The following is a 27,153-nucleotide window of genomic DNA, read 5'->3' as shown; positions in this document are numbered from 1 at the left end:
CTTGAAGTCTTGATTACTTGGATTCCTTTGATACGGTGTCGTTAATTCCTTATGATGATCTGGCAACGAACCGTTGGTGGCGAGTACTGAAAATTGGCCAAGCATCTAGGAGAAAAAGGCTATCTTGCTGGGGTGTCCCTCGTCCTCCGCTCTACAGCGAGAAAGTCTATGGCGTCTGCAACAGGTGTTCTCCTAGAAACCAATCCCACTCGCTTCCCTATTCGCAACTGTCACGGGCGTTCCATTAATAAACAGAAACTCAGACACAGTCAATTGTCTATCTCCTCTTCTCCCTGCCGATTCCCGCCATTTTCACAAACTTACGTGAAGCAATGGAGCTCCAGAGTTTTCACAATTTCGTCTGCTTACGTGTCGGGGCCTCCAATTTTGAGCGATTCCGACCCGAAGGTCGACGCATCGGAGGCCACAAGCGAGGAAGTTCAGCAGTCACCGAAATTGATAAGTTGGGGACTTTTGTGGAGTTTGTTGCTTAATCATAAGCTGAGGCTTGGGGTATCGGTTCTGACTCTCGTTGGTTGCACTACTTGTACCCTTTCAATGCCCTTGTTTTCAGGTACTACTACGAGCTGTGAGAATTTCTCAGGCTTCGGTTTTCGAGAAAATTAGAGGAAAAAAGAAAAGAAGAAATGATTTGGAATTGTTATTTTAATCAGCAGATTAGCAGATTACCATGTTACGTTCTTAATGAGCTTTGTAATAATATAACTATGACTGCGAAAAATTATCCTTTTTGGTCTGTTGCTTTAATTAGTCCTTGTTTGGTGCTAGGCCGATTTTTTGAAGTGCTTATTGGCGCAAGGCCAGAGCCTCTGTGGAGGTTGCTTAGTAAGGTTGGACTTTTATACTCATTGGAACCGATTTTCACTGTGATATTTGTTGTGAACATGAATGCTGTTTGGGAGAAGGTAATGTCAACGCTAAGAGCTCATATTTTCAGAAGAGTTGTAATACAGAAGGTAAATCTTTTTGATGAATTAGTTAGTTTTTTGGACATATTAATTCTAAAGTTGAACGCAATTTTCACAAATTTACTTTCCCTTGCTTATGCAGGTGGAGTTTTTTGATCGATACAAGGTTTGTGCAGTTAATCGCAATTAGAGTAATATAAGTTAATCCAATACATTATCATACTGGAATTGAAGTACTTAGGGGTTCATAAACTTTTTGCAGGTTGGTGAACTCAGTGCCTTGTTAACAACTGATTTGGGATCGATTAAAGATATTGTCAGTGAGAACATTTCAAGGGATCGCGGATTTAGGGCATTTTCTGAGGCAAGCCATTCTATACTAGAGTAAAAGTGAGCTTTATGTTACCTAGCCAGATTGCTTGTCATCTCTATTTAGATGAACTTCTTGCACTTGAAAATAGGTTGCCTATTAATTTTACTACAATAGGGTTGCTTTTCTTATTGCCTTTTCTAAAATACAAGTCTCTGCCTTTTCTTATTTTTATAAGATTCCCAGGTATATTTCAGCTGCCAGAAGCTGTATATGTTTACATATCCCTTATTCTTTGTTTTTCTATAGGTCATTGGGACTATATGCATATTATTTGCTCTGGCCCCCCAACTGGCACCAATTCTGGGCATACTGATGCTAAGTGTATCTGTTTTAGTTGGTAAGAACTTTTTTTCTTTGGAATTGTCAGTTTATGTGATGCCTTTATTTTCTATCTAATTAAATCTTCATGTCTATATGTGATAAATTGTCTCATAAATGCTGTAGAAGTATGGTTTTCCTTGATAATTTTATCATTCAAATATGACTACTCAATATTTGATATAGCACCGTGCATGTTCTGGGGGCCTGGAAATTTCTGGGAGTGGCAAGGCTGAGAGAATATAGTTATTATTAAGTGTCCTATTGTCATTGTTTCACAAACATTAATATTTGTTGATGCCAATAAATGCCTAAAATCTTATTTCTTCTGCACTCTACTTCTGACAATGTGGTTCACGTCATAAAATCTAAATTATACCTTTAGTTCTTTTTTTTTTATCAACTTTTCTTTTATTACCCGCTACTAACTAGAATTACAATCTCAAGCCACATACAAGAGGTCAACTATACCTGTTTTCAAAGCTCATGGAATGGCCCAAGCATCCATATCTGATTGTGTGACGGAAACATTTTCTGCTATTCGCACTGTAGGTCTTCAAAATGCTTCACCATATATGTTTTGAGTAAGTTATTATAAGTCTTCAAATTTGTGCATGACGATTGAAATACTGATTTTCGTTTCCTTAGGTAAGATCCTTTGGGGGTGAAAAGCGCCAAATGTTGATGTTCGGTAGCCAGGTAAATATGGACCTTGTTAATGTCTTGAAATATTTAGTCACCAGCACTACTATGTCCAGTCTACTACATAGCTGTAGTTACAAGTGTTATGCACCTAGCATTTAAATGAAGGAGCTTTTCAGGTTCTTGCTTATCAGAGTAGTGGCATAAAGCTTGGGACCTTCAAATCTTTGAATGAATCATTGACAAGAATAGCTGTTTATATTTCTTTGATGGCTTTGTATTGTCTTGGAGGAAGCAAAGTGAAGGCAGTAAGTACTTCTACTCTGTGATACAGTTGTTTATATAATCCATATTCTTGGTTCACTGATATTTACACTAGCATTCATAAGAAGAGTAAAAGACAGTTGTGATCTCTCTGAACTGGCTACTGGGAGGAAGAATTGAGAGACAGTTCTACTTTCAGTGCTTTGGTCTATATTTGTTGATGTTTGGAGAAATCCATTCATTCCGTTTGAAGTCCCTAAATTTGTGGAATTACCTTGAAAATGGAAGGGAGCTCATATAATACTCCCTGAAAATTTTCTTCAAGATTGATTTTTTATTGTCGAAGCTTCCTGACTTTTTTCCATTTCATGTTCACTTTTTGATGCAATTTTTTCTAATTATTCGAGCAGGTTTGATAATTTTGGTCAACTTCATAACTGTATATAAGACAATTGAAAACATAGACTGACCGCTACCTAATCTTTCAATTCCCCCCCCCCCCCCCCTTTACATTGTTTTTCTGGAGGGTAAAATAATAAATTAATAAAAACGTGCTAAAAACTGACTACTACAATTGGAACATCCCCTGTACCTCTCTTTTTCGTCGACTGTCTTCCCTGACACTTCTTATGCCAAACCTATGCAACTCTTTCTGGTTCTCTATGATCCAATCCAAATCATGCTTGCAGGGTGAGCTCTCTGTTGGAACTGTTGCTTCTTTTATCGGATACACTTTCACGTTAACATTTGCTGTAAGTCGTTTTTCATTCTCTTTACATTATAATGATTTTTCTCTCTTTAACACGCCTGATATGTAACAAAAAATTTCAGGTTCAAGGACTAGTCAATACATTTGGAGACCTTCGCGGAGCATTTGCCGCTGTTGAGAGAATTAATTCAGTTTTATCAAAAGTAGAAATTGATGAAGCCCTTGCCCATGGTTTGGAAAGAGAAATCCAGGAAAAAGAAAAGCATGATGAGATAACCAAATTGTTCTTTGTTAATGGTTACCTTGAGAGTAATAAATATTTTAATGCACATTACATGTCAGCCTTGAAATCAGCTAGCAACCTGAGCACCTATGCTTGGTCCGGTGATGTTTGTCTTGAAGGTATCATCAATCTTGTTTTATTTAATTTGCACATGCATTGTTGTAAATTTTACTGCAGTTTTCCATCTTGTGATTTTAGTTATTAACTCATATTGATAACTTCTCATGGTCTTACAGTATGAATTAATTTTTTCCTGTAAAATAAAATATAATATTTATTCCAATTAAGTATGCAAATATCATAATGTGACACAACTTTGTGCTTTATAAGATGCTCTCTCTACGTGGTTGAATAGGGTCTTCCCCTGCATAATTTTTCTTGGCATTGTAATTTGGGACATAAAGAACAAAGAATAAATTCAAATTGCTAATGGCTTCTCTAAACTCGTGTACTTTTTGTTTGAATAGAGAAATTTGAAATTGTTATTGATAATACATAGATATCGTTGAATTCTACGTCGGTTTGAAATAGAAATGATGTGTATTTTAGGTTTTAGTCACTTTTCATTTTAAGCTACCTTTTAATATGAGTGGGTCTAATTTAATTTTAAGACGGTAACAAAGCTTTCTCATAAATGTTAGGTCTCTCATAAATATTTTACGCTCCATTGTAGTTCTTGACACGAAGAATGTAGTGTTCAATCCCATATTAATTTGGAACAGTAGGTAACGTCTTTTATAAAGATCTTAAATGTCTCTTAGCTAACTTTTAGGGTGAGGTAGAACTCAAATTTAATAGATATTATTTCAATTAGTTTTGTCATTTAAAATCCAGGTCTCAACCACATTCTTCAATCTAATTGAGCGACAAGTCACTTTCACTTAAACAATTGAAATTAAAATCAAAACAAATCTCTTATTTCAAATAATTGCATCCGAAAACGGCAATAGATCAATCTTTTATGCCAACTGATGTCCTTAATTTCTTCTGCAGATGTGCATTTCTCTTATCCTTTGAGACCTGATGTGGAAATATTAAATGGTCTTAATTTGAAACTAAAATGTGGAACTGTGACTGCGCTAGTGGGCCCAAGTGGTGCAGGCAAGAGTACTATAGTTCAGCTATTAGCACGCTTTTATGAGGTTTATTTTCTTTTTTCAAAATCTTAATTTTCACTTTTGAATTTCAAGATGTTGGTATCATTGTTCTTATTATTATTATTATTTTAATCAAGAAATAGCACTAATTCATAAGTGTCTTTTTTCCTACAGCCAACTAGAGGTAAAATAACTGTTGCAGGAGAGGATGTCCGGACATTTGAAAAGACCGAATGGGCTCGAGTTGTCTCCATAGTGAATCAAGTACATACTCAGATCTCCATACTTTTCAATTTCCATTTAAACTCGTTACTGCAAAACTTCCTAGGTAACATGTTTAGCTTGCTGGCATCAATTGCTACTGAGATACTGTTTGCTCTAGTTCTAAACCAAGAGGTGGAATACTTGAATACCTAGCAACTGAATTTATCTTGAATTTCATTAGCAAAGTTTGTTTGATATTAACCTGGTATTTGGTTGAGACAATAGTAACCATGGATTGCCTACGATCATAGTTGTCAAATTATCATAGTTGTCAAATTTAAATTCGAATCGAAAATTTAAATCTTGAATCATGAATCGAGAATCCAATTGAATCCTAAGATTTACTAAAAAAATCTAAAAATCAATTAAAAATAATATATATGCTAAAAATAAGTAAAAAATATATCATAATCATATATTTTAGTAAATATAGAATTATCATTTATCTATGTTAGAAATGTTATTTATAATAGAATAATATATATATATATATATATATTATGTTATATAATTTTATATTATAAATTACAAACTTTAAAATTATAGACAATAGTTATCATTATACACATACTAAAATTTTCATTTAAATTTGATAAATAATTAAATAGTAAAAAAGAATAGTAGATTATAATATTATTAATATAAATTATTGTAACTTGACAACTTTAATTATTTAAGTAAATTAAATAAAAAGAAAAAAAGAAAGAAGAGGGAGAGAAAAAAGTATGGTTGGTGGAAGAAAAATAGCTAAGGAAGGGTTTTATATATTCTTTTAGCAAAAATGAATAAGATCTTAAATTTTGAAAATATAAAACCGGGAAAACTCTTTATAAATAATTAATTGAATCGGGTGAAAATTTAATCGGTTCATATTAATTCACCTAATTCAGATTGAGTCACAATTGATGTACTCTATATATCTGAATGGCTAGGATATAGAATCAAATCGAGAATCTTAAGATTCGAACAAGAATCTTAAGATTCGAATAAAAAATCGTTAAATTCGGTTACACTTAAAGATTCACCCTATAGATTTGAATCAAAATGTTGAAAAATAGATTCGAATCATAAGATTCTAACAACAGTAGTAACAACCACTCTGCAAGACTTGCGTCAAGAGATATTGCAGGGCACTATGGCTGGACCTTGGACAATTCAAGATAGCCTCATTCTGTATCAGAATCCGGTGTATTTATTACCAAAATCCCCATTGACAAATATGGTAATTGCCGAGATCCATAATACTTACATGTTGAATAACCAACTTAAATACACTTGTATAGGTTATTTATGTTTGTTTATTAATCACAAATCAATTAAAAATTTTATGGAAACATAGCAATGGAATTGAAATATGTTACAGCAAAACTGAAATCTGATTGAGAGTAGAGTTTTGGATGGACTTCGTAAATGGTTAGGTTTGGTTCTGGTTGCTTATGGCTTGAAATAGTTTGGTTCAGTCAAAGGTAGCGTTTTGGTGTAGTAACAAGGCTTTGGGTGTTGGCTGTCCTATCTGATGCACATGGTAGTGCATGTGCCGAGGGAATTACTTCAACTGCCAGATACAAGTCTTCTGTATTTCATAAACTTAAGCATGTAATATATACAGGAGCCTGTCCTTTTTTCGGTTTCTGTTGGAGAAAATATTGCATACGGGCTTCCAGATGATAATGTATCCAAGGATGACATCATAAAGGCTGCCAAAGCTGCAAATGCTCATGAGTTCATAATTTCACTTCCACAGGTTCATTATCTTGTAATTTTGCTTTTGGTTATAAATTTGCTTGCTTCATTGTTGTTTGCTGAACGTTTACTTGGATCTCAAAGGGTTATGACACTCTAGTTGGTGAGCGTGGTGGCTTACTGAGTGGAGGACAGAGGCAGGTAAATAACAAGCTTTTCAGAGAGATTGAGATGTTTGTGATTGTGACTATGTGTTTCTGATCTTTTGGTGCTTGTGAGAGAAAGAGAAGAGGGAGCAGGGATTTGAAAGATAAGTGATTGAATTATATTTTCTCACCTTCATTCAGAGAATTGCAATTGCAAGAGCCTTGCTGAAAAATGCTCCAATCCTTATTCTTGATGAGGTAGGATCCTTGTTTGTTTATCTATGCATTTGTGATTTCTTCTACCTTGTGTCAACATGGTATCGGTCAAGGCATCAATTAGAATTTTGGTTATCATGTTTCAAGCCTGCATAAAATGTGCTCTTTAATTCAGGCCACAAGTGCTTTGGATGCGGTTAGTGAACGCCTGGTCCAGGATGCTCTTAACCATTTGATGAAGGGCAGAACAACATTGGTGATTGCTCATAGATTAAGCACAGTACAAAATGCCCATCAGATCGCACTTTGTTCTGGTGGGAGGATCGCAGAACTGGGTACCCATTTTGAGTTGTTGGCCAAGAAGGGTCAATATGCATCATTGGTTGGCACTCAAAGATTGGCATTTGAGTGACACTGAAATTGTGATATATTGTCGATAGTTGAATATGGAAGGGCTAAGCACTTTTCTAATTGAACTTCATATTGCTTCTTAGTTCACACAGCACTATAAGCATAGAATTGCAATTTTGGATTTTTCTTTCTCCGTGCAGATAGGTTAAAAGTCCAATTTCACAAGTGGAAAATTAGCCTTTAAGTCAAAAAGGATATGTGCTGAGCTGAGGGCTTCTTCTTCTTTTTTGATAATTACAGGTCAAGATATTGTCACATGAAAAAATTACATACACCGGGCATAATGCACCGTTGTCTGCAGTTGAAAACAAAAGAATTGTAAAAAACAGTAACAATTTATCTATTGTTATTGGTAAAGCAATAAATTTCTGCATTGATTTTAAATTTCTCGCCAACTGGTATTTCTTTTCTGAATCATCATAGTTACATCTACCCGGTTTTTCTGTTTAGATGTTAATGTATAATGAGAATGGTTGTATTAGCTAATTTTGGCCATTTTTATTTTTGATCTATCTAAACATGTTAATCGAAATTGTACCCGGATGTTTTTGATGCTGAGATGCTATAGAATGCAACATGTAGAGCCTCAATTATTCTTTCATGAGATGATTTTTGCAGTATTAGGGATCGAATGTCTTGCATCATCGAGAATCAGGAAAGAAACTTGCAGGATTGATGTTGGCAAGGCATTCAGGGGGCATCGTATTCAACGTCAGGATATCTTGAGATGCCAAGCTTGCAGGCTTTTTGGAAAACTTATACAGTTGGTCCAGTTTTTGGCAATGTGTCTGGTGGAATTCATCGCATTTGGAACTTGGCTATATTTAGGGAGAATTTAGTATTGTGGCCGCTAGTAGGGACTGGACCAGAAGATATTTACCAGTCATTCCAATAATTTAAATGTATTAAATTTGACAAAATGATCCTCCTAAATATTTGCCTTTCTGCGTCCACTACCGTTGCTGCTACCGAGTCATAATGCCATGTTTCCCTCTTTTAGAGGCCTAAGGCCTAACAGAGAGGTCTACATTTGGATTTACAGATTTTTGTTGGCAATAACTATAACCCATTGCTTGACCTGATCATGGCAAAACCAAAGTGCCTCAATTCGAGTGTCAATTTTTGTCGTGAAAAGGGCATTCACCATCATCCGATTGTGTCCCTACGCTAATGGCCACTACCCCATTTCCATCACAGAAAAAAAAAAAAAAAAAAAAAAAAAAAAAAAAAAGAGTACCATCACAGCTATCTACACAAGTAAATGGTGCTTCCACACTTTTTTTTTTTTTTGAAATGGATGCTTCCACACTTAAAACCTGTTAAATGTCAAATGAATAATTCCATTAAAAACTGGCATCACATGTTTTCCTCATTTTCCTAATTTTAATCGGTTCACAAATGATGATCAATAATAATGACCCCTTTTTTCCCCTATTATCGGAAATTTCAGGTAGTTAAAATCAAAAAGCCATTTATGGGAAGATGAAAACTACCCTGCTGTTCTTCAAGTTAACCTAGTGTTTGTCTACTGCTCTATGCACCTCTCTACTTCAAAAAGATTTAAGCTTGAATCTCTATTCCTCTCCAATTGTTGAAAATAATAATAAATGATTGAAGAAGACGAGAGAACCAATCACCAATTTCTTGCATTCATGGAACACATAGTAATGGAACTTGGAAAACTTCATACTACAAAATTCAGCTTTATACAAGGCAGAAGCCCATTACTTGCAGATTGTTGCTCTTGCAACCTAGTAATGCACAAACTGAAGATAACAAACAGACATCACTCAAATCACACCACCATTTGAAGCTTGCCTAACACTTACTCACCATGATTCAGCAGAAAAAGGACAAACAAACATATCACAATTACATTGGTCAGTAGAAAAGAGTGTGGCCATGCCATTTTCTCCATCTCTCAATCATCATCCATCAGAGCCTCCAGTTTCATTCTTTAGTTCCAGCTTGTCAGCCAGCCCTCTTTTTCAAGTTTCAACAGACAAGAGAAGACCTAAGAGATGGAGCAGTTGGAAGATGAGTGCATGATGCCCATCTGATAACTGATTCAGTCACCATGAAATCGAGTTGCTCACGCTCACCCAGACCAATTGTACGGTTCCTCTTACTGTGCATGGCCATCCTAGACCCAATGGCTCCTCCTGACCTCTTAACATCACCTGGCTTGTGATCCATTTCTCTAGCTTCATGTCCACAGAGTAGAGAAGAATCAGACAATATGAACATCTTCTCCAAGCTGACCTCTGCAAACCAGATTATTTAAAATGATGAGTAAATTCAAAGACATCATCATATCATCGGCTATCAAGGAAATGAAACCAACTTACCTCCATGACTTGCATTCGAACTGGAAATGTTGTTTGCAAGATCCAATGCAGAACACCCTTCCTCTGTTACAGGACCATGGCTGAAGAACGCAAAGCTTGGCATTGAGTAAACAGGGGAAGAAAATTCCAAGACATTAGAATTGCCACCACTACAGAAAGAAAACTGATCAGATACAGAGCAAGGTGAGGAAGGTTCCACGAGAAAAGAAGAGAATGACGATCTGCATCTGAAAGTTGGTGATTCAATATCACAAACAACAGGTGACACAGTTCCAAAGCTGACGTCCTGACTCCTGGTCATCAATGCAGAGAAAGAGCCACCACCTAAATCCCATTCCTCACAACTTTGCTTTTCACATCGACTAGGTTCTTCGGCACATATATCATCCTTCATCCAGGAATGATCTACAAAGAGAATGAATTTTAGGCAAGCCAAAAGGGCTTGAAATTTTATAGTAGGCAAGAAAGGAAACAGTTCCTAATTAGTTTACTGATAAAACAGAATGGTAAAAATTTCTTGACCTGGAACGATCAACACCAGCCAACAGCAAAAGTTATATTGCAATTTAAACATAAGAAAAAGAATTGAAGTAAAATCATAGCTATATCCATGTCAAAAATGTTCCAGCTTTTCTGGTAGAAACCAATCAAAACATAAATGAACTCGTCCACTAAAAAAAAAATCTGTAGATGGTGCAATGTCCCATATGCCCACCAGAATACAAAACAAATGACTCGAAGCAACAAAATATGTAAGCTTTTCCAGGAAATAAAAAGACAAGCATCTAACCTACCTAAAACCTGTTGAGCAGTAAGCCTTTGTGAAGGATCTGTACAAAGCATCCCCCTGACTAACTCCTTAGCAGATTCAGTTACTGAATCCCAAGGATTAGATGGGAACCGCAGATCAGCAGCCCTTACAGCATCAAATATTCGTGACTTCGTCTTACCCCAAAATGGCGGCATCCCACTAAGAAGAATGTAAAGAATCACCCCTGCACTCCAGACATCAGCAGCCTGATTATAGCCTCCTGCCAATACCTCTGGAGCTATATAAAATGGACTCCCGACAGTTCCATACAAATTCTGACCTATTTGAACAGAATGAAAATTTTTCAAAATAATTAAAAAAGCAAAGCTTCAGACTAAACAGTAGTCAAACAAACAATTAACCAGTGAGCAGAGGAGAAAAAGTGAATTATGTATGATGATACCAGGGTTGATGTAGGTTGCAAGCCCAAAATCTGCCAGTTTAATAGGTGAAGAAGAGGCTTTTGTAGCCAAGAGGATATTCTCCGGCTTCAAATCCCTGTGAACCACCCCGATTTCATGACAATATAACACCACTTGCATCAAATCCCTGAAGAGAACCCTAGCCTCCATCTCAGAGAATCGTCCATGCTTTTCCAACTGGTGAAAAAGCTCCCCTCCAGCGCAAAGCTCCATTACCAAATGAACATAATCCTCATCCTCATAAACTGCCTTGAGATCCACAACATTTGGATGACCAGATAACCTAGTCATTATCTCAATCTCAAGTCTGACACTTCTTGCATCATCTGAGGTCACTAATCTATCCTTGGCGATTGATTTGCACGCCAATAGCTCTCCAGTCATCTTATCAGTGCACACTCTAATAACACCAAATTGTCCCCAACCCAGCTGCTCTCCGAGAACATACCTATCCTTCAAATTTGAAGTCTGATTTGTATCCAAAATGGTATGAGTTAAGCTTGAAACTGTGTAACAATTGCATGGTTGCTTTAACAAGTCACGGCTGCTGTTGCTCTTGGCAACAGCCATACCAAATTCTAGCTCCAAATATCAAACCAAAGCTACGAATCAGAATCCCACTACAGATGATCTAGATTGAGAGTTTTCTTTGTCGCTATTGACCTCGGTTCCTTTTCCTAACAATTCAATAATAAACCTACAATTTCAAGTCAAAAAAATTGATTTTTTAACTCACATAAAAATTCACAGCCATACTTGAGGTCAAATCCTAAAAGAAGCTTCTCATGGCAGTCTGTTGAAAGTCGACAGCGACGCTTACCGTAACAGATACGATACCATGCATCTGGAAAAGTTTGATACTAGAGAAACAACGTTAATAACGGCAGGAGCTTGACATATCAGCTGGGAATTTCTTTCAGTTTCTGCTGGATCTGAAACCATAAAATTATATAAATTTTAAAGGAAAATACAAAAACACAAATCAAAACTTTTATGAGAGATGTAAACAAAACCAAATGGAGCAAATTGTCAGATGTATCATATTTTATGTATATATTTGTTGGTCTATACCAAGACATTAAAAAAAATCCCAGTTATCTCTAGCAAGCCATAATGAACATGAATCTCTTTAAATACCCATCAGTCGAACTCTTCAAAAAGGCAAACTACAACTAAATTCAACACCAACCAAAGAAAATTTATCAAAGAGCCAGGAAACCCAGATCCCAGAATTTCCAATAAGCTACGCGTATCGCCAATTATAAATGCACCCATATCCCCAGAATCGCAAACCAATGTGAAATGAAATCGTAGAAAGACTAGAGATAGGTAGGAGAGTAGAGAGAGAAGGGGAACCTCGTCAGCGACAGGAGGGAGAGAGAGAGGACCACAGAAGGAGTCCGTTGGAGGCTAGAGCAGGGATTGAGCTCCCCAAAACAGAGCCCCTGTGGGCTCTCAAAGGTGTCTTGGTTTCAGTACTTGGCAAAATTAATAAGTTCCGTTGTGTTTTTGTAGTTTGGTCGCGTTTCTTTTGAAATTGAATGCTTTCGCTTTCCTCGGACGTCAAGGCCCACTTTAATTTTGTTTAATCAGTTTTGCACTGTATCCTCGATATTTTGTGCTCGCTGTTCTGTATCTTGCTCTTCTTTAAATAATAATAATTGATTGTTCATAAATATTTAAAATAATAATTGATAATTATATTTAAATAATAATAATTTATTGTTAAATTTGTTTCATTTAATTATTATAGTTTAACAATCTAATAACAACTAAATAATAGTTAAAAAACCAAATATATATTCTTTTAAAAGAAAGTAAAGTATGAATTTATTTATGCAGATGGAGATGTCGTGCAACTAATAAAAGAAAATCCATTTTTTAAAACTTAATTGGTTTAAATATTAAAATAAATAAATAAATAGATTTTGAAAATTTAATTAATAATATCTAAATGAAAAAATTAAAGTGAACTAAGATATATCACGTGATAACTAAAAATAAATATATCACGTCATTTAAAATAATAAAATGTAACATGGTTAAGTGATCACAACATTATTGTTTAAATGGTGAATTACATTTTATTGCAAAAAAATATTTTAATTAAGATAGTAAACTAATTTAAAAGTAAAATAAAAATTGAAAAAAAAAATATATATATATATATAAAGCTATTTACATTAAAATTTTAAAATTTTTTAATATTTTACAATTTAATTTAAAATTTTAAAAATTAATAAAATTAATTAAAACCATAAATTTTATTATAATTATATTTAAAGTTAAAATCTGAACAAAGAAAAGTCTTGTTGATGTTGTAAAATAATGTAAATTATTTTATTATATGTAAATAAATATTATTGATATAAAAAATTTAAAATTTTTAATTATTTTATAATTTAATCTAAAATTTTAAAAATTAATATACTTCAACTCAAAATTCCTAAATTTATCTTCTTTAAAATCTCTAAAATTTTATTATTATACTTCATCTCTATCTGTTTGATGATAAAAATATAATGAGACTTCTTTATAATTTTTAATTCTGATTTTCTTAATTTTTTATAATTTTAATCGTATATATTCTTAATATAATATATTTACTTACATCTCCCAGCATTGATATATATTATTAAACTATAAAAAAAGATTAATAGTATAGTAGAAAATAGTAAAACTATAATTTTTATTTTTTTATTATATTAATATAATTTTTTATAATAAATATAGTAAAATTTATTATGATACGTTATTTAAAAAATAAAAAATCAATAAATATAAAATATATTGTAATTTTTATTGAAATTAATGGTAAATAAAAAAAATTAAAGTTATAATTTTTATATCAAATCAATCAAGGAGGAAAATAAATAAATTTAGAGATTTTAAGTCGAATTATTTTAATTTTTAAAATTTTAAATTAAATCGTAAAGTAACTAAAAATATTTAAATTTTTTATTAATAGTATTTATTTATATAGTATATAAATATAATAAAATAATTTATATTATCTTCACGTATTAACAATATACACTCTTTTCAATTTAAATTTTAAACATTAATATAATTATAATAAAATTTATAATTTTAAATAATTTTAGAATTTTAGATTAAATTATAAAGTAACAAAAAATTTTCATCCAAATAAACCTAAAAGAAAGAAACCCATCGTTTCTTTTTCATAATATTTTTTTTTTTATATTTGTTAGGCTATTAAACATCTAAATTTGATTTACAAGCAATAAATAATTAAATTTGTTTTGCTATAAATCTTTGATGTGGTCTACTATATATTGAATTTATTTTTAAAATTAAAAAATGTTTTTTGAAAAATATACGTTTTTATATTCACCTGTCACCATGAGTATATTGTTTAACATATTTTTTTATTAATAGGGTTTAACTGGAACCATCAATTGGTGACGGCATTCTTCCCTTATCAACAAGCAATGGTAATTATATCTATCCCTTACCTGTGGCTTCTCTTGCTGCACTAGATATTTTGGCCTGATATTTTGCATGTAATGCTCTATGCTGTTCGTTTTAGATATTGATTACTTATGCGATACTCAATCGATAAAGAGGTGCCTTAAATCTCCTCATTTTCAACGTATAATCCACTACATCAAATAATATTATATATTTTTTAAATATCTCTTAATAAAATTTTATTTTTTACGATTTCATAAAATGTAATTTTCTTTGAAATTCAAGTTTGCTCACTAAAGTGACTATTTGACCCATTTGCTATTTGAGACTTTGTACAGAATTTATCAATAACTTTATCATCTCCTTAAGGTGTATATTTGGAACTCATCTTTATTTGGAATTGATTTCTTTGATAATTTTAATAGCCGTTAGCCCTAACATAACTGAAGTTCGGATAATCCCTCCAACCTAGATTGTAGGTGTTAGAGTAGGAATCATGTTTCACTCTTAATTATCCAGATCATTACTTGAAGCTCTCCTCCTACAAAAAATATCAAGTTCAATTGTGATGTAGTATAGAAATATCAGACCTATTGTTACTATAATGGTTACTTCTGATGTAGAAGAAAAATATAGGTATGAGATTATTATACATGCATGTTATTCATTTGCTACGGTAGAAAGGCACAAACTCTATTGGTAGCTATTAATTTAGAATATATACCAGACTTCTCATTTATCATATGTGATGTTATCCAGTAGTTTCTGTATTAGCTATAACTCTCCTTTTGTCATATTTCCATATAGATTAATCACTTTGCAGATGTATTACTAAATTTAGACGAAGATTTACGGCCTCCTGAGTCCTGATTGGCAATTATAAGTTATAAAGAGTTATATAACATTGAATTGCTGTAAAAAGAATGTTTTAATACTAAATTTGCAAATTTTATATAAAAAATGAACTTTTTATTAAAGTGCTTTTGTACTTAACTTTTAAGTAGTGTTATAATATAAAATTTGAATTTTACGATAATTTAAAAAAAAAAAAGGAAAAAGTTTTTTTAAGCCCCTGTAAATTAGTCAAATATTCACTTAAGTCCTTCTCAATTTTTTTTTATCTATTTACATTCTTTGAAATTCAAAAACAATACTTGAAAATCCAAAATTAACTTAGTTAGAGCTCGTTAATGGATAGAACAAACAAATATATTTTCTATTTCCTCTAATTAATTTGCAACCTAATATCCAATAATTTAAAGAAGCAAAATTTGTCCTAAATTCTATATTCATTTGAACCATTCAAATCTAAAAATGTCCATTCAATAATCGAAAAAAAAAATCTCAAAAATATTTCATTAGAGTAAAAATGGAGAAATACTCATCATTATACAATAAATATTGATCCAGCAATCTCAAATTTTCAACCAATAAACAAGAAAATTAAAAAGATCCAAACAACTATTTGATTTCTTTACCACACAAAAACAATCGAGCAAATGATCCAAGCATTCATAAAAAAGAAAATCTAAAAAACCAGTTAAACCCATTGTGTCAAAGGCGATCGCATAAAACTAGAGCATTCATTGAATATATTAAAGACATTCATGATCGTCAGATTAGAAGTAAGGTTGTTGTCTTGTGGAGAAAGAAAAAAAAATTATGATTATCAAGACTATTGTTGCTGATTAATTATCATCCACAATATGCAGCAAATCCATTATTAATATCATCAATCGATACGGAGGTGGGAAAATAACTAGAGATGTAAAAATTGAGTAATTTAATTTGCTGAACGTAATTAAAATTTTTTAAAGAAATCTATTTAAAGAGTGAAAAAGATGAAAGAAAGAATAATGAAAAAATAATAGAGTTTTTTGGTTGAGATTGAGGAGAAAAAAAGGCAAATGCATTAACAGAAATAAATGCCGCTTTAAAGTCGGTTGATTATGTGATATATACATGATCGTTTTAGGACTAAATTGATCTATATTTAATAATTATTTAACTTAAATTTATTGTTATTAAATTTTAAAGGATATAAATAGACAAAAGAAAATGATAAGAGTTTAAGTGATTATTTGATTAATTTACAAGAATTTAAAAAAGTTTGTTGTCTTAAAAAAATGATGTAAAGCTTTTGGAAGCACGGAAAAAAGTGATTTTAGGAAAAAGATAAATTTACGAAAAAACTTAAGAAAATAATCTAAGAGAGAAAAGTTTTGGGAGAAAGTTTGAGGATTTCAAGTATTTTGTTATTCTTTGTCGTTCATGTGGTTTCAAATTTATATTTTTATTCTTTTTTAGTTTATGGTATTAGCTTTTGCTTTTCCTTGCTTTAGAGTGATGACAAGTATTGACTCTCCTTCCTTGTAAGCGGATGTGTAGGTATTTTTTTATTATCTATTCGCAGATTCGGTGCATTTTTTAAAAAAGAATATTTGTTTGGACATATTTTTTAAGGGCTTTTCTCCAGTTTCGACTTATGAGATGAATATCTTATGATGTCTACATGTTCAAGGCTACATCGATTTATTCGGTATAGCTGAACTCTATTGTGTCTCTACTATTGACTTACTTTCAGTGATTTTTTAGTTTGTTTTAAAAGTTAAATTCTTTTTTGGATGCATGTGTTTTTGTATAGTTTATTGCGAGTTTTTTTGATTGTCTAGTGATTCTGTGCTATACTATATTCTTTTCAATTGTAGCGATGATATGATAGTTGTTCTTGTCATTGTCATTTATTTGGTTGAATTGAATTGTTAGTAGTGATTTTATTTTTATTGTTTGGTTTAATTTAAATTGATTTGTTGAATTTTAATTTAATCGAGTTTTTATCAATTTTATTTGTATGACTTTTTATTTGAGTTGGTCTTATAGTTCTTTATCAACTTTTCTATTTATTTTGTGATTTAGCTTTTGCTAAATGTAATAAATCATTGGTAAAATAAAAGAAAAAAGCTTTCGTTTTTTATTTTTTTTTATGATGAGTTTAGCTTTCTCTTAAAATTTGTTTGGAATGACGATAAAAGTTAATGAAATAAAATTTAAATTTTTTAATTTTATATAAATTTTTAAAACAAGATTAAATAGTAATAAATTTCTATTACTCTTTATTAGTTAATTAAAAAAAGTTTAAATAGTAATAAATTTCTATTACTCTTTATTAGTTAATTAAAAAAAGTTCAAATTTTATATGGAATTTGGTTATGAATGTATTTGAACATCCAATTACTCTCTAATCCTTTCTTACCATAGATTATAGAACAAACAATTTTGATAAAAGAAAAGACGGGCGACTCGCGGGAAAAAGGAGGCTCTGATTGGCCGTTGATGTAGAATGAGCGACTACTGTGCACATAAGAAGAGACTAAGCAACATCTAGTAAAGCGACATGTCGTCTCTAGGTAATTGGCCAAACAAAGAAAACGGCGAGTGAGTGGTCGAAAACGTCAAATCTTTCGCAGAGTCACCCGCCGCTTCACTTCTGATAATACCAGGTCGGCTGTGAGCTCTCTCTTTATCTCAACTCTCATTGAGGAGATGTGGTAGAATCAAGAATGGCATGAACGCCTCTAATTGTACGCTACTCCAACTGTCATTTGTGAGGTATTTTATCCATTTGAACCCTTAACAATTTGCTCATATGGTTGAAAAATTGCGGTAATTTAGGGTTTGGTTTAGCCAAAATTACCTAAAGTGCTCTAACTTTTGGAGACAATATGCAAAATGGCCAATATACTAGTCTTTTATTTTGTTTCTTTCACGAACTAATATCTTTCCTAGTTCTTCAGATTTTTCTGCGTTTATGGATTAAATGTCAATCAATTTCAACATTGTTACTCAATTTATATCGTTTCAATTGCTCTACAATTGCCAAATTTCTTACGTTTTTGACCAATAAATGGCGAATTTTCATATAAGGTTTTATTAAATTATATTTGTGGCAATCCTAACTGAATTGAAGTTCAGTATCTGTGCTGAAATTTGATGATAAGCTTAGTTATTATAGCTGAAATAATCTGTATTTTTTATTTGTCTTTTTGCATATTGAAAAATATCTATTATTTCCTGAAAGCTTATAGACAACCGTTTCTCTTTTCTGCTTTTCCAGCCAAGGTGATTCTGATTGTCCTAACTGAATTGAAGTTCAGTATCTGTGCTGAAATTTGATGATAAGCTTAGTTATCATAGCTGAAATAATCTGTATTTTTTATTTTCTTTTTGCATATTGAAAAATATCTATTATTTTCTGAAAGCTTATAGACAACCGTTTCTCTTTTCTGCTTTTCCAGCCAAGGTGATTCCGATTGACCATTTGGATAATATCATCTCTAATGGCACAAGCTGTGAGTTTGATTCAAGCAAGCCCCTTCAAAGTGGGCTTCATTCATAAAAGAAGAGTTTCACATGGGAAATATGAAATCCTTGTTTCTAGAACATCACGTAGGATGCTCACTATCCAAGCTGTACAGGAGAATGGAGGGCCCCGAAGATTAGTTGATATTATCAGAATTGTGCCTGAGATTTCCAGGAATTACTTTCGAAGTCCTTCAAGGAGGGCACTTTTTGGTGGAATATCCTTGTTAGGTGGATTTTATGTGGCACAAACTATCTCTCTGTCATTTGGAGCTTTAGGAGTAAATGATGTCATTGCTGCAGTGATCTGCGTTCTGCTGACAGAGTACGTGACAAGGTTTTATTACAGCCGGCCAAAGGTAACATTTCCTGTTGCCCTCCTCAACAATTTCAAGATGGGTTTCACTTATGGCCTCTTCATTGATGCATTCAAGCTTGCCAGTTAATTGTTTCATTAGAAGTTGTTTGAATTGTGGGTATTCCCATATTCTATTATTGATTGGAGGTGTTCGCTTCTGTAGAGTTCTTTTGTTTCACCATTCTGGTCTGAAATATATATTTCTCATTCATACTATCTTATGGATGTATGTCCTACCCACCAGAGCTTTTTTGAGATCATCTTTTTACTTGTTTTTTCATGTTCTTTGGCTTTGACTTTAAGGAACATTTGTTTTAATATTGCAAATGTATAAAAATAATGATCTAATCCTCTTGTAGTGTGAGAAATGTTCAGGAAAGTCTGTCTCTCATATTTTCTTAAATTATAATTTATTGGTTAAGTGAACCCTTTATATCTAATTTGGTTATTGCATTATAAATTGAAAAATTCACAGGCATGAAGGATTTTGTACCATGTTTTTAAGAAGGGGTATGATGTGATATTTTGATCATCCTTGCCCTGACATGTTTGGCACTCAAGAACTATTATATTCAGACCACACTCAGTTATTCATAAAGTTGTTTTTTAATACAGCTTCTGTAGGTTCCATATTAAGATTGTTGAGCTACTAAAAATGATTATTCTTTTTCTTTCAACTCATATGTATGTTGTGGCATCACAATGTCAACCTGTCTTTAGAGAAATGCCTCCATTCAAGTGGGCGTTGCTGTCTTATATGTTCTCCAGGCTTATAATTTCAAGGCCTTTTTTTTTCCAAGCCAGACTGTACATGGCTGCTGGATGCCTTGCATAAGAAAGTATAACCTAAAATTGTGCAGTTTGCATATGAGACTCTCATCAGGCATTCTTTATTTTCTCTGGAAGTAAGGTCGCTGCAGTGAAATGGATGACCATAGCATGTAGGAATGCAATGTGTGCTTTCAGTGAAGTTATGTATGGTTTTAACAAATACATAAAGCACCAAAGTCAAATGGTAGTGATGGGAACATGTGAATCCTTTGCATTTTATCTGTCACTGATAGTAATAACTAGTTTTTTTCTGTCAAAGAAGACATAGCAGAAGCATATTGTTGGATTGTAATGTTCTGAGTTGAAAGACAATGGTGAAGATACTTGAAGTTGAATTTATCACACGTATATGAAGGTTTTACGGTGCTTTTTGAAGACCATGTGATGTGCATGGAACTAAAAAATGTATGGGGAGATTTCTTTTGGTAGCTGGACTAGAGTCTAAAAGGAGTTAAGAGGAGCATATGGAACTCTGTTCGTCAAAGTCACAACATTATTCAAAGGAAAGAACTTTTAAAAATTCTTTCTGATGTGCTGCACTTGCATTGAGTAATCTGCCGGATTGGCAATTGACAGAATAATTGGTATGTTCACATAGAAAACCTCATGGACCTATATTGTCAATAAATAATACTAGCCTTTACCTGTATTTTCGTACATATGCCATGCAACCTGAACTAGACGCCGCAGAGCTTTTTTTTTGTCGTTTCTTTTTTCTCTATGCTGGAATAGGGTGGGGAAAGCTTGATAAATCTCCGAGGCGAGGGGCAAGAGCCGAAGCCGATGCAGTTGGATTTGGACTTTGCATGATTTGACCTGGCCCTTAAATTGATTTTTTAAACAAAAACTTTTTAAAAGAATGGGTTCTCCTAGGCTGGCCATGGTCCGATTATGAGCATGTTTCGAGCTGGAATGGATGGTTCAGACGCTTAGGGCAATAGTTTGACCCAGAATCAAATTCAAACTAGATTTTCCAGGTTCAAAATCAAATGGGTTTATATCATTGAGGGTTTCGTCTGATTCTAGTCATATTTCAAAACGCTTCAGTTCTAGTTTTGATGGTTATGATACTGGCTGTGGCTGGGCACATGTTTAATACAGAGGGAGCGATTCTAGTTTGGCCCGGTTTTTAAATGCAATAACCTAATATTTGAGGTATTATTAGTTTAAAAAACTTAACCGATAACTAATTTATTTATGAACGATTAAAAGCTTATAGTATGATAGAAAATAATGAATTACAACAAAAAAAAATACAAAAATAAAAATTATTAACGGATTTATTTATTTAAGATCCAATATAATTAAATTATATATCTATATAAATTAATTAATATTATTAAAATTAAACAAAAACAACATTACTGCAAAGTAAATTTCCACAAGTCAAAATACACAAAAAAATAAAAAATTTTGAAATATTATGTATAAGTTTTTTCCTTTCGACTGAATTCTATATAAATCAAATTCATCATTTCCGACGAAACCAACACAACCAACGCTCAAAAACTATAATAATGAAACAAAATACTATAAAATCACACCAATATGGAGAAAAAAAAAAAAGAAGCCATTTGCACGATCATGTGCTCTCTATTCAATGGTGGAAGGGCTTGACACCATCAAACTCGCTACTCCCTCTCGCTCTCTTTCTCTTTCTTTTTGACCTTTCTTCTGGTAGTTATTGGCGCCGAACACAAGGAGCCTTTACTTGTCTCCATGGCTGTTGTTACTGATGGTAAAGTGGGATTGGGTGATGATTTGTTATTTCGGGTTCTTGTTATCTCGGCTTAGGTTCCTGTTGCTTCTTGTCATAGATTCTAGCTGTTTCAAGTTAGTTTGGGGCTGCAAGGAGCGTCTGTTGCTACTCTCTTTAGTGAGGTTGGTCCGATGCGGTCAACGGTGGTGGGTGGACGCATGGTAACATAGGGTGCTCTCCAACTACCATAATAGTTTTAGGTTGGGTGCTCTTTAGGTTTGGACTTCTGTGCTCTGAGTTTGAATTTCTATGTTCTTTTAGTTATGGCCTTGGTACCCTGTTAGTAGGGTCAGCCCCATATCAGTGTAATTTGTTTGGGCAATTTAAATACAATTTTGTTTACATGATAAAAAAAAAAGACAAATTATATGTTAGTTATATTCTTATTTTATATAAGTACTTTTTATTATTAATCGTATATATTAATTAATATTATGATTAACAATAAACAAATAAATAAAAACTAATAAATGAATTATAATTTATTTAAATATATTAATTTAATATAAATATTAATTCAACTAAACTCTCTTATTTTAATTCAAGAATCAAATAAGATTAATTTAAATTTTTTATCAATTAAATTTTTATATTTTTATTCAAATGGGAAATAAGCTTTTATTTAATATAATAATATTTTTTAATAATAAAAATATTTTTTATATAATAAAATTTTATTTTTTAATTTTAAAAATTATTTTTATATCTATATATTTTTAAAATTTTTTATATTAATTAAAATATTAAATAATAAAAAAATTTATTTTATTATTAAAAATAATATTATAATATTTGACTCTTAATAAAAATATATAAATATTAATCTAAACATTTAAATTTGACTTATTTGATTTATGAAAAAAAAATACAAAAGTTTAATTAGTAAAATCGACCGCTACGAGTAGGATGCGCAACAAATTAGGGATTGGGGAGCAAGAAGTCATTGTAAAACCTGACAAGGGCATTACCGTAATAAAGACCATGCTATATCTGACGCTTTCTTGTCCCGTCCCGATTACCGACCTCCATTCCCTCACTGCTTCTCCTAGACGCAGAAGAAGCTTACCAAATCAAATCACGCAGTGTTTTTTTAGTTAGGGTTTCTAATCCCTAAACCTCGATCCACCTGAACCAGAAGCTGGCACCAATCTTTTACATATAAGGGACGGGAGCTTCGCTTACCGACAATTTTAACTAGTTTTTCATGATCAGATTCGATTCTATCATCCTCAGTTCCTTAAACTTCCAGAATAAGAAAGTTGTTCGGAGTCTTAGATTGCACCTATTATTATATTACTTCAATCGATGGATTTAGACGCTCAAGGAGGCAACAGTCGCGTGTTCCAGAGACTCGGCGCACAGCCGGCGAACGACACCAGGCAGCAAAAGGTCTGCCACCATTGGCGGGCGGGCAGGTGCAGCCGCCACCCATGCCCCTACCTTCACAGAGAATTACCTCCCCCAGCGCCTGCTGGTTCCAACGGCAATGCTTCTAAGCGTGGATTTTCGAATGATTCGGGATTTTCTGGGCCGTCTGGGACAAGGAGAAGTGGCAATTTTAGTAACTCGTCGTCTTGGGGACGAGTTGTGAATAATAAGGTTTCGAGGAAGGCTGAGAAAGTGTGTAATTTTTGGGTTCAAGGTAAATGTAGTTTTGGTGACAAGTGCAGGTTCTTGCATTCGTGGAGTTTGGGTGAGAGTTTTTCGTTATTGACGCAGCTTGACGGTCACAAGAAGGTATTTTGGATTATTTCGTATTTAGTTGTTGATTATCAGAAGAACGATAAATAAAGATTGTCAATTGTTAGTTTGTGCCTTTTTATTGATAACAAATATGAAAATTTCATGAGCAGGTAGTAACAGGAATTGCTTTGCCATCTGGGTCCGATAAGCTTTACACGGGGAGTAATGATGAAACCGTGATGGTTTGGGATTGCCAGTCTGGTCAGGTTACCTTTTTTAGTTCTTATTTTTAAATCTAGTTATTGGATGTTGGCATGTGATAATTCCCCACAAATAACAAGAAAATTTTAAAATGAAGTGTGTGACTATTTTAATGTTGTTCTACTGGATGATTACATTGGCGATGATGCTTATCTTTGAAGATATTTTTGGTCTGAAAATGAGACTGGAGGAAAATCGTTTCACAATATTTCTCCTGCAAATGATGTGTAGTTTTTTACTAAATGGCAAAACTATATCTTCCTCTTGCTATCTGGTTTTAATTATAGCATTCCTAATGTCTAGGAAGTAAGCTCCTTTTTATGATGGTTTGGTAGTGTTCTTTGCAGTGTATGGGCGTTATTCAGCTTGGAGGAGAGGTTGGTTGCATGATCAATGAAGGTCCATGGATTTTTGTTGGTGTGCCGAATGTTGTTAAGGTTGAGCTCAGGCAAAATACCTTTCAGTTTCTTGTATTGTCATGATATTTGTTCTCATCATTATTTTCTCTGGTCGAATATGGTTGTGAAATTTTATTTCATAATAGTTACATTAACTTAGTTGTATTGAATGGTTTTGTGCCATAGAATTGGATCTAAGATGATAATTTTGCAGGCATGGAATACACAAACTAACACTGATCTAAGTCTTAATGGACCTGTTGGACAAGTTTATGCCCTGGTTGTGGGTAATGACTTGCTTTTTGCTGGTACACAGGTAATATCTTCACGTAAAAGTAGATTATTCTTAAAATTTTATTTATTTTCAAGTTCTTGCTGTGTGAAGTCAATCTAATAATTGAGGGAGAAATATCTTCTTTGCTTCTGGAGGATTGCCATTATTTGAATTATGCTCTGTATTTTATGTTTTGACTGCAAGCAGCAGTATGTTTGCAGCTTGCATTATTAAATACCATGTGTTAGCTTATACATGACTGAGTACAACCCCTTTGTGCTCATGGAATGAACATATTATCTTACCTGTATTATTTCTTTTGAGCAGGATGGGCAAATATTAGCATGGAGATTCAATGCAGTTACCTTTAACTTTGAACCAGCTGCATCACTTACGGGTCACACTGTTGCTGTTGTTTCACTAGTTGTTGGAGCGAATAGACTCTATTCTGGTTCTATGGACCATTCTATAAGGGTAAGTTTGTGATTTTAGCATTTATTTTCCCATTCGATATTTAAGTTAATTATTTAATGTAAAATCTTTTTGTGCTAATTATAAACATTACGAACCATTTCTAGTATTTCCTTTATATTATTTTCTACCTTTTCTTGTTTTAATACTTACTCATTCTTGTTCTTCCTTCTAGGTCTGGAATCTTGAAACTTTGCAGTGCGTGCAAACACTAAAAGAGCATTCTTCAGTTGTTATGTCTGTTCTTTGTTGGGACCAGTTTCTTTTGTCTTGTTCATTGGACCAAACAATAAAGGTTTGTGCGTATTCAGTTCAAATGATGTTATTCTTCTTTTGGCATGGGGTATAATTAGTTTTGTGTATTTTTTTGTTTGTTCAGGTGTGGGCTGCGACAGAGAGTGGGAACTTGGAAGTAACATACACTCACAAAGAAGAGCATGTGGGTTATTCAATTTCATATTAGCTGTCATGCTTTATCATTTAATCAGAAACTGGTTGTTTTATGTGTTTATGAATTTGTTTTCAGTCTTAATGTCAAATGCTGAGCACTTGGTCCCTTGTAAAGTGGATCTTTTGATAGTGTGAATTTCTGATGTCATAATATCATAATCCCAGATAAATGGATGTGGTCTTTAATGGAAAGGAGCAAATGAAAGTTCTCTAGATATGCACCTGGAGGTCTAGTTTAGTTGTAGGTACATTTTGCAGCTTGAGTAAGGTTCCAAGTTTGAGTCTCTTGTCCCTCTGCTTTGTTAATTAAAAAAAAAAGAGTGCTCTTTCACGTTAACTTTATAATTAGACTGAAGTGAACATTGCGTTTTTGATAAATTTAAGACCTGACAGTTGTTCATTGTCCTTTCTAGGTGTTAAAGTTTTTGTCCATACTCTATTGATTAAAATGTTTACTTCTCATATATTCATTAGTTCATGTTTGGTTATAGGCAAATAGTGGAAGAGGGATTAATATTTAGTTTCAAATTTTTAAGTTTCTGCTTGGCATCCTACTCATGCTTCATTAATTATAATAGTTCTCAGATAGATCTATTAATGGCTGCTGCATCCTTTGTTGTTTGCTTCTACAAAGATGGTTTATGAAATGCTAATCAAAATGGCTGATTCACACTGGGACCTGTATACGGATGGTCTCTTTTGAAGGCATATTGCATTTAGTGTCTTGATAACATTTGTTGATTGTTAAAACATTACCTGCTGCAGGGTCTACTTACCCTATGTGGGATGCATGATTTAGAAGGCAAGCCAGTCCTGCTGTGCTCTTGTAATGATAATTCAGTCCGCCTATTTGATCTGCCATCGTAAGGCTTTATCGATTATTTCTCTATTTTATTATTGTAGTTCTGTATTTATTCCTTTTCTAATGTATATCAACTTAAAATCTCTGTTTGTGCTTTTAGAATGCTGCTGATTATTTTTCTACTCTCTTTATTTGGTCTTTTCGCATTTTATTGATTAGGTTTTCAGAAAGGGGTAAAATCTACGCTAAACAGGAGATTCGTGCCATTCAGACTGGTCCTGGGGGTTTGTTTTTCACTGGTGATGGAACTGGTCAAGTGAGAGTGTGGAAGTGTGTAGCCGAACCAACTGCTGTTGCCTGATGACTATTTTATGAGTGTCATCTGTGGATTTTCCGTTCTTTGGTTATCCAAATTTATTCTTTTCTCGGGACCTCTTACAATGCAATTCCGAGGAAAGAAGTGCCAAGGAGAAAATGCCAGTTTTGGATTCCTAGAGTCCGCATGCGCCATAGTAATTATTATGGAAGTTGAGACAGAACTAGAAGAGCTTGACGGCTCATTTCAAAGTTTGTAACAGTTGAGACAGTTCTCGAGTCTCCACAGAACTAGACCTCTATTCATATCATTTGCAATCGATATGTGTTCATTATGTTCATCCCATATGCTCTTGTTCTTGGCGTTGCCGTGCTTTATGTCATTATGGATGTGGACCTTGTCATTGTTGATCCTATTTCAGCCTCCCGTGTAGCCCGCCACTGATGAATAAATATTTTCAATTATTAGCCTTCTTTTCCTACCTACATAATTTGTATCCTTTTATTGGTTTTGTATTCTGGTTGGGGTAAAATTTGGGTTGTCAGACCCTAGTTTTTGGCTGGCAGCTCATTAAATACTCGCAACAGCCGATTGGAAGCATAAGAGAATAAGTAGATCTCCATGAATTCGTTTGTGCTGTTTGAAAAACTAACTCCAGCAATTTAATGGAGGGCAAGCAGAATTTCATTTATGCCAAAATTTTTAATCCTTATGGGTATTACAGTACTTTGGAGCAGTCTTTTCTCCTTTGTTACAAAGCCAAGGTCGTTTCGTGCCATTTTCAGAAGACTCGGATGGCTCTTTTTTTGTTTACTTGGTAATTGCTGCACAGGTAGGCAGTTT

The 27,153-nt window shown here is 33.2% G+C and overlaps 4 protein-coding genes across 8 annotated transcripts; 3 read left to right on the top strand and 1 right to left on the bottom strand.

The window, feature by feature from the left end:
- The first annotated feature begins 23 nt into the window (after nucleotides 1–23).
- On the top strand, nucleotides 24–7,719 carry LOC110617515 (ABC transporter B family member 28). Of its 3 annotated transcripts, none has more exons than XR_002488384.2 (16): nucleotides 24–574; nucleotides 790–977; nucleotides 1,072–1,095; nucleotides 1,192–1,293; nucleotides 1,549–1,639; nucleotides 2,068–2,168; nucleotides 2,269–2,319; nucleotides 2,442–2,570; nucleotides 3,216–3,278; nucleotides 3,358–3,637; nucleotides 4,512–4,660; nucleotides 4,790–4,879; nucleotides 6,489–6,623; nucleotides 6,707–6,763; nucleotides 6,848–6,966; nucleotides 7,100–7,462. XR_002488384.2 is itself a non-coding variant. In XM_021760358.2 (16 exons), the coding sequence occupies exons 1-16, from the start codon at nucleotides 169–171 to the stop codon at nucleotides 7,334–7,336; spliced, it is 2,160 nt and encodes a 719-aa protein (XP_021616050.1). In that variant the 5' UTR covers nucleotides 24–168; the 3' UTR covers nucleotides 7,337–7,719. The 3 variants fall into 3 exon arrangements, 2 of the variants coding, with proteins under 2 accessions (XP_021616050.1, XP_043813765.1); XM_021760358.2 differs by having other exon boundaries at nucleotides 6,910–6,966; nucleotides 7,100–7,719; XM_043957830.1 differs by lacking the exon at nucleotides 7,100–7,462 and having other exon boundaries at nucleotides 6,489–6,763.
- A 1,242-nt stretch (nucleotides 7,720–8,961) lies between these two features.
- Nucleotides 8,962–12,429, bottom strand: LOC110617430 (calcium-dependent protein kinase 26). 2 transcript variants are annotated; one of them, XM_021760188.2, is made up of 6 exons: nucleotides 12,273–12,429; nucleotides 11,737–11,848; nucleotides 10,898–11,613; nucleotides 10,478–10,774; nucleotides 9,684–10,088; nucleotides 8,962–9,599 (listed from the first exon to the last, which is right to left on the bottom strand). In XM_021760188.2, the coding sequence occupies exons 3-6, from the start codon at nucleotides 11,484–11,486 to the stop codon at nucleotides 9,331–9,333; spliced, it is 1,560 nt and encodes a 519-aa protein (XP_021615880.1). In that variant the 5' UTR covers nucleotides 11,487–11,613; nucleotides 11,737–11,848; nucleotides 12,273–12,429; the 3' UTR covers nucleotides 8,962–9,330. The 2 variants fall into 2 exon arrangements, with proteins under 2 accessions (XP_021615880.1, XP_021615881.1); XM_021760189.2 differs by having other exon boundaries at nucleotides 10,898–11,593.
- Nucleotides 12,430–17,720: 5,291 nt separating this feature from the next.
- Nucleotides 17,721–19,281, top strand: LOC110616773 (ycf20-like protein). The gene is made up of 2 exons (XM_021759256.2): nucleotides 17,721–17,957; nucleotides 18,644–19,281. The coding sequence occupies exon 2, from the start codon at nucleotides 18,686–18,688 to the stop codon at nucleotides 19,151–19,153; it is 468 nt and encodes a 155-aa protein (XP_021614948.1). The 5' UTR covers nucleotides 17,721–17,957; nucleotides 18,644–18,685; the 3' UTR covers nucleotides 19,154–19,281.
- A 3,379-nt stretch (nucleotides 19,282–22,660) lies between these two features.
- On the top strand, nucleotides 22,661–26,783 carry LOC110617440 (zinc finger CCCH domain-containing protein 48). 2 transcript variants are annotated; one of them, XM_021760199.2, is made up of 9 exons: nucleotides 22,661–23,392; nucleotides 23,509–23,604; nucleotides 23,935–24,036; nucleotides 24,212–24,313; nucleotides 24,599–24,745; nucleotides 24,918–25,037; nucleotides 25,122–25,181; nucleotides 25,958–26,055; nucleotides 26,214–26,783. In XM_021760199.2, exons 1-9 carry the CDS (start codon nucleotides 22,961–22,963, stop codon nucleotides 26,353–26,355), a joined length of 1,299 nt encoding a protein of 432 aa, XP_021615891.1. In that variant the 5' UTR covers nucleotides 22,661–22,960; the 3' UTR covers nucleotides 26,356–26,783. The 2 variants fall into 2 exon arrangements, with proteins under 2 accessions (XP_021615891.1, XP_021615892.1); XM_021760200.2 differs by having other exon boundaries at nucleotides 22,662–23,392; nucleotides 23,947–24,036.
- The last annotated feature ends 370 nt before the right edge of the window (nucleotides 26,784–27,153 follow it).

Source organism: Manihot esculenta, chromosome 6, assembly GCF_001659605.2.
Source record: "Manihot esculenta cultivar AM560-2 chromosome 6, M.esculenta_v8, whole genome shotgun sequence".
NCBI classification, from domain to species: Eukaryota; Viridiplantae; Streptophyta; class Magnoliopsida; order Malpighiales; family Euphorbiaceae; genus Manihot; species Manihot esculenta.
The sequence above is the reverse complement of the archived record's forward strand: the minus strand, read 5'-3'. Positions and strand labels throughout refer to the sequence as shown.

What these genes read in the sequence shown, in the direction of transcription:
- LOC110617515 (XM_021760358.2), top strand. Translation starts at nt 169, where the DNA reads ATGGCGTCTGCAACAGGTGTTCTCCTAGAAACCAATCCCACTCGCTTC. An exon ending in GATTTAGGGCATTTTCTGAG is followed by an intron (nt 1,294 to 1,548) that starts GCAAGCCATTCT and finishes GTTTTTCTATAG; the next exon opens with GTCATTGGGACTATATGCAT. An exon ending in CAATCCTTATTCTTGATGAG is followed by an intron (nt 6,967 to 7,099) that starts GTAGGATCCTTG and finishes TCTTTAATTCAG; the next exon opens with GCCACAAGTGCTTTGGATGC.
- LOC110617430 (XM_021760188.2), bottom strand. Translation starts at nt 11,486, where the DNA reads ATGGCTGTTGCCAAGAGCAACAGCAGCCGTGACTTGTTAAAGCAACCA. An exon ending in TGCAACCTACATCAACCCTG is followed by an intron (nt 10,775 to 10,897) that starts GTATCATCATAC and finishes CTGTTCAAATAG; the next exon opens with GTCAGAATTTGTATGGAACT. An exon ending in TTCGAATGCAAGTCATGGAG is followed by an intron (nt 9,600 to 9,683) that starts GTAAGTTGGTTT and finishes TCTGGTTTGCAG; the next exon opens with AGGTCAGCTTGGAGAAGATG.
- LOC110616773 (XM_021759256.2), top strand. Translation starts at nt 18,686, where the DNA reads ATGGCACAAGCTGTGAGTTTGATTCAAGCAAGCCCCTTCAAAGTGGGC.
- LOC110617440 (XM_021760199.2), top strand. Translation starts at nt 22,961, where the DNA reads ATGGATTTAGACGCTCAAGGAGGCAACAGTCGCGTGTTCCAGAGACTC. An exon ending in GGGATTGCCAGTCTGGTCAG is followed by an intron (nt 23,605 to 23,934) that starts GTTACCTTTTTT and finishes ATGGTTTGGTAG; the next exon opens with TGTTCTTTGCAGTGTATGGG. An exon ending in ACACTCACAAAGAAGAGCAT is followed by an intron (nt 25,182 to 25,957) that starts GTGGGTTATTCA and finishes TACCTGCTGCAG; the next exon opens with GGTCTACTTACCCTATGTGG.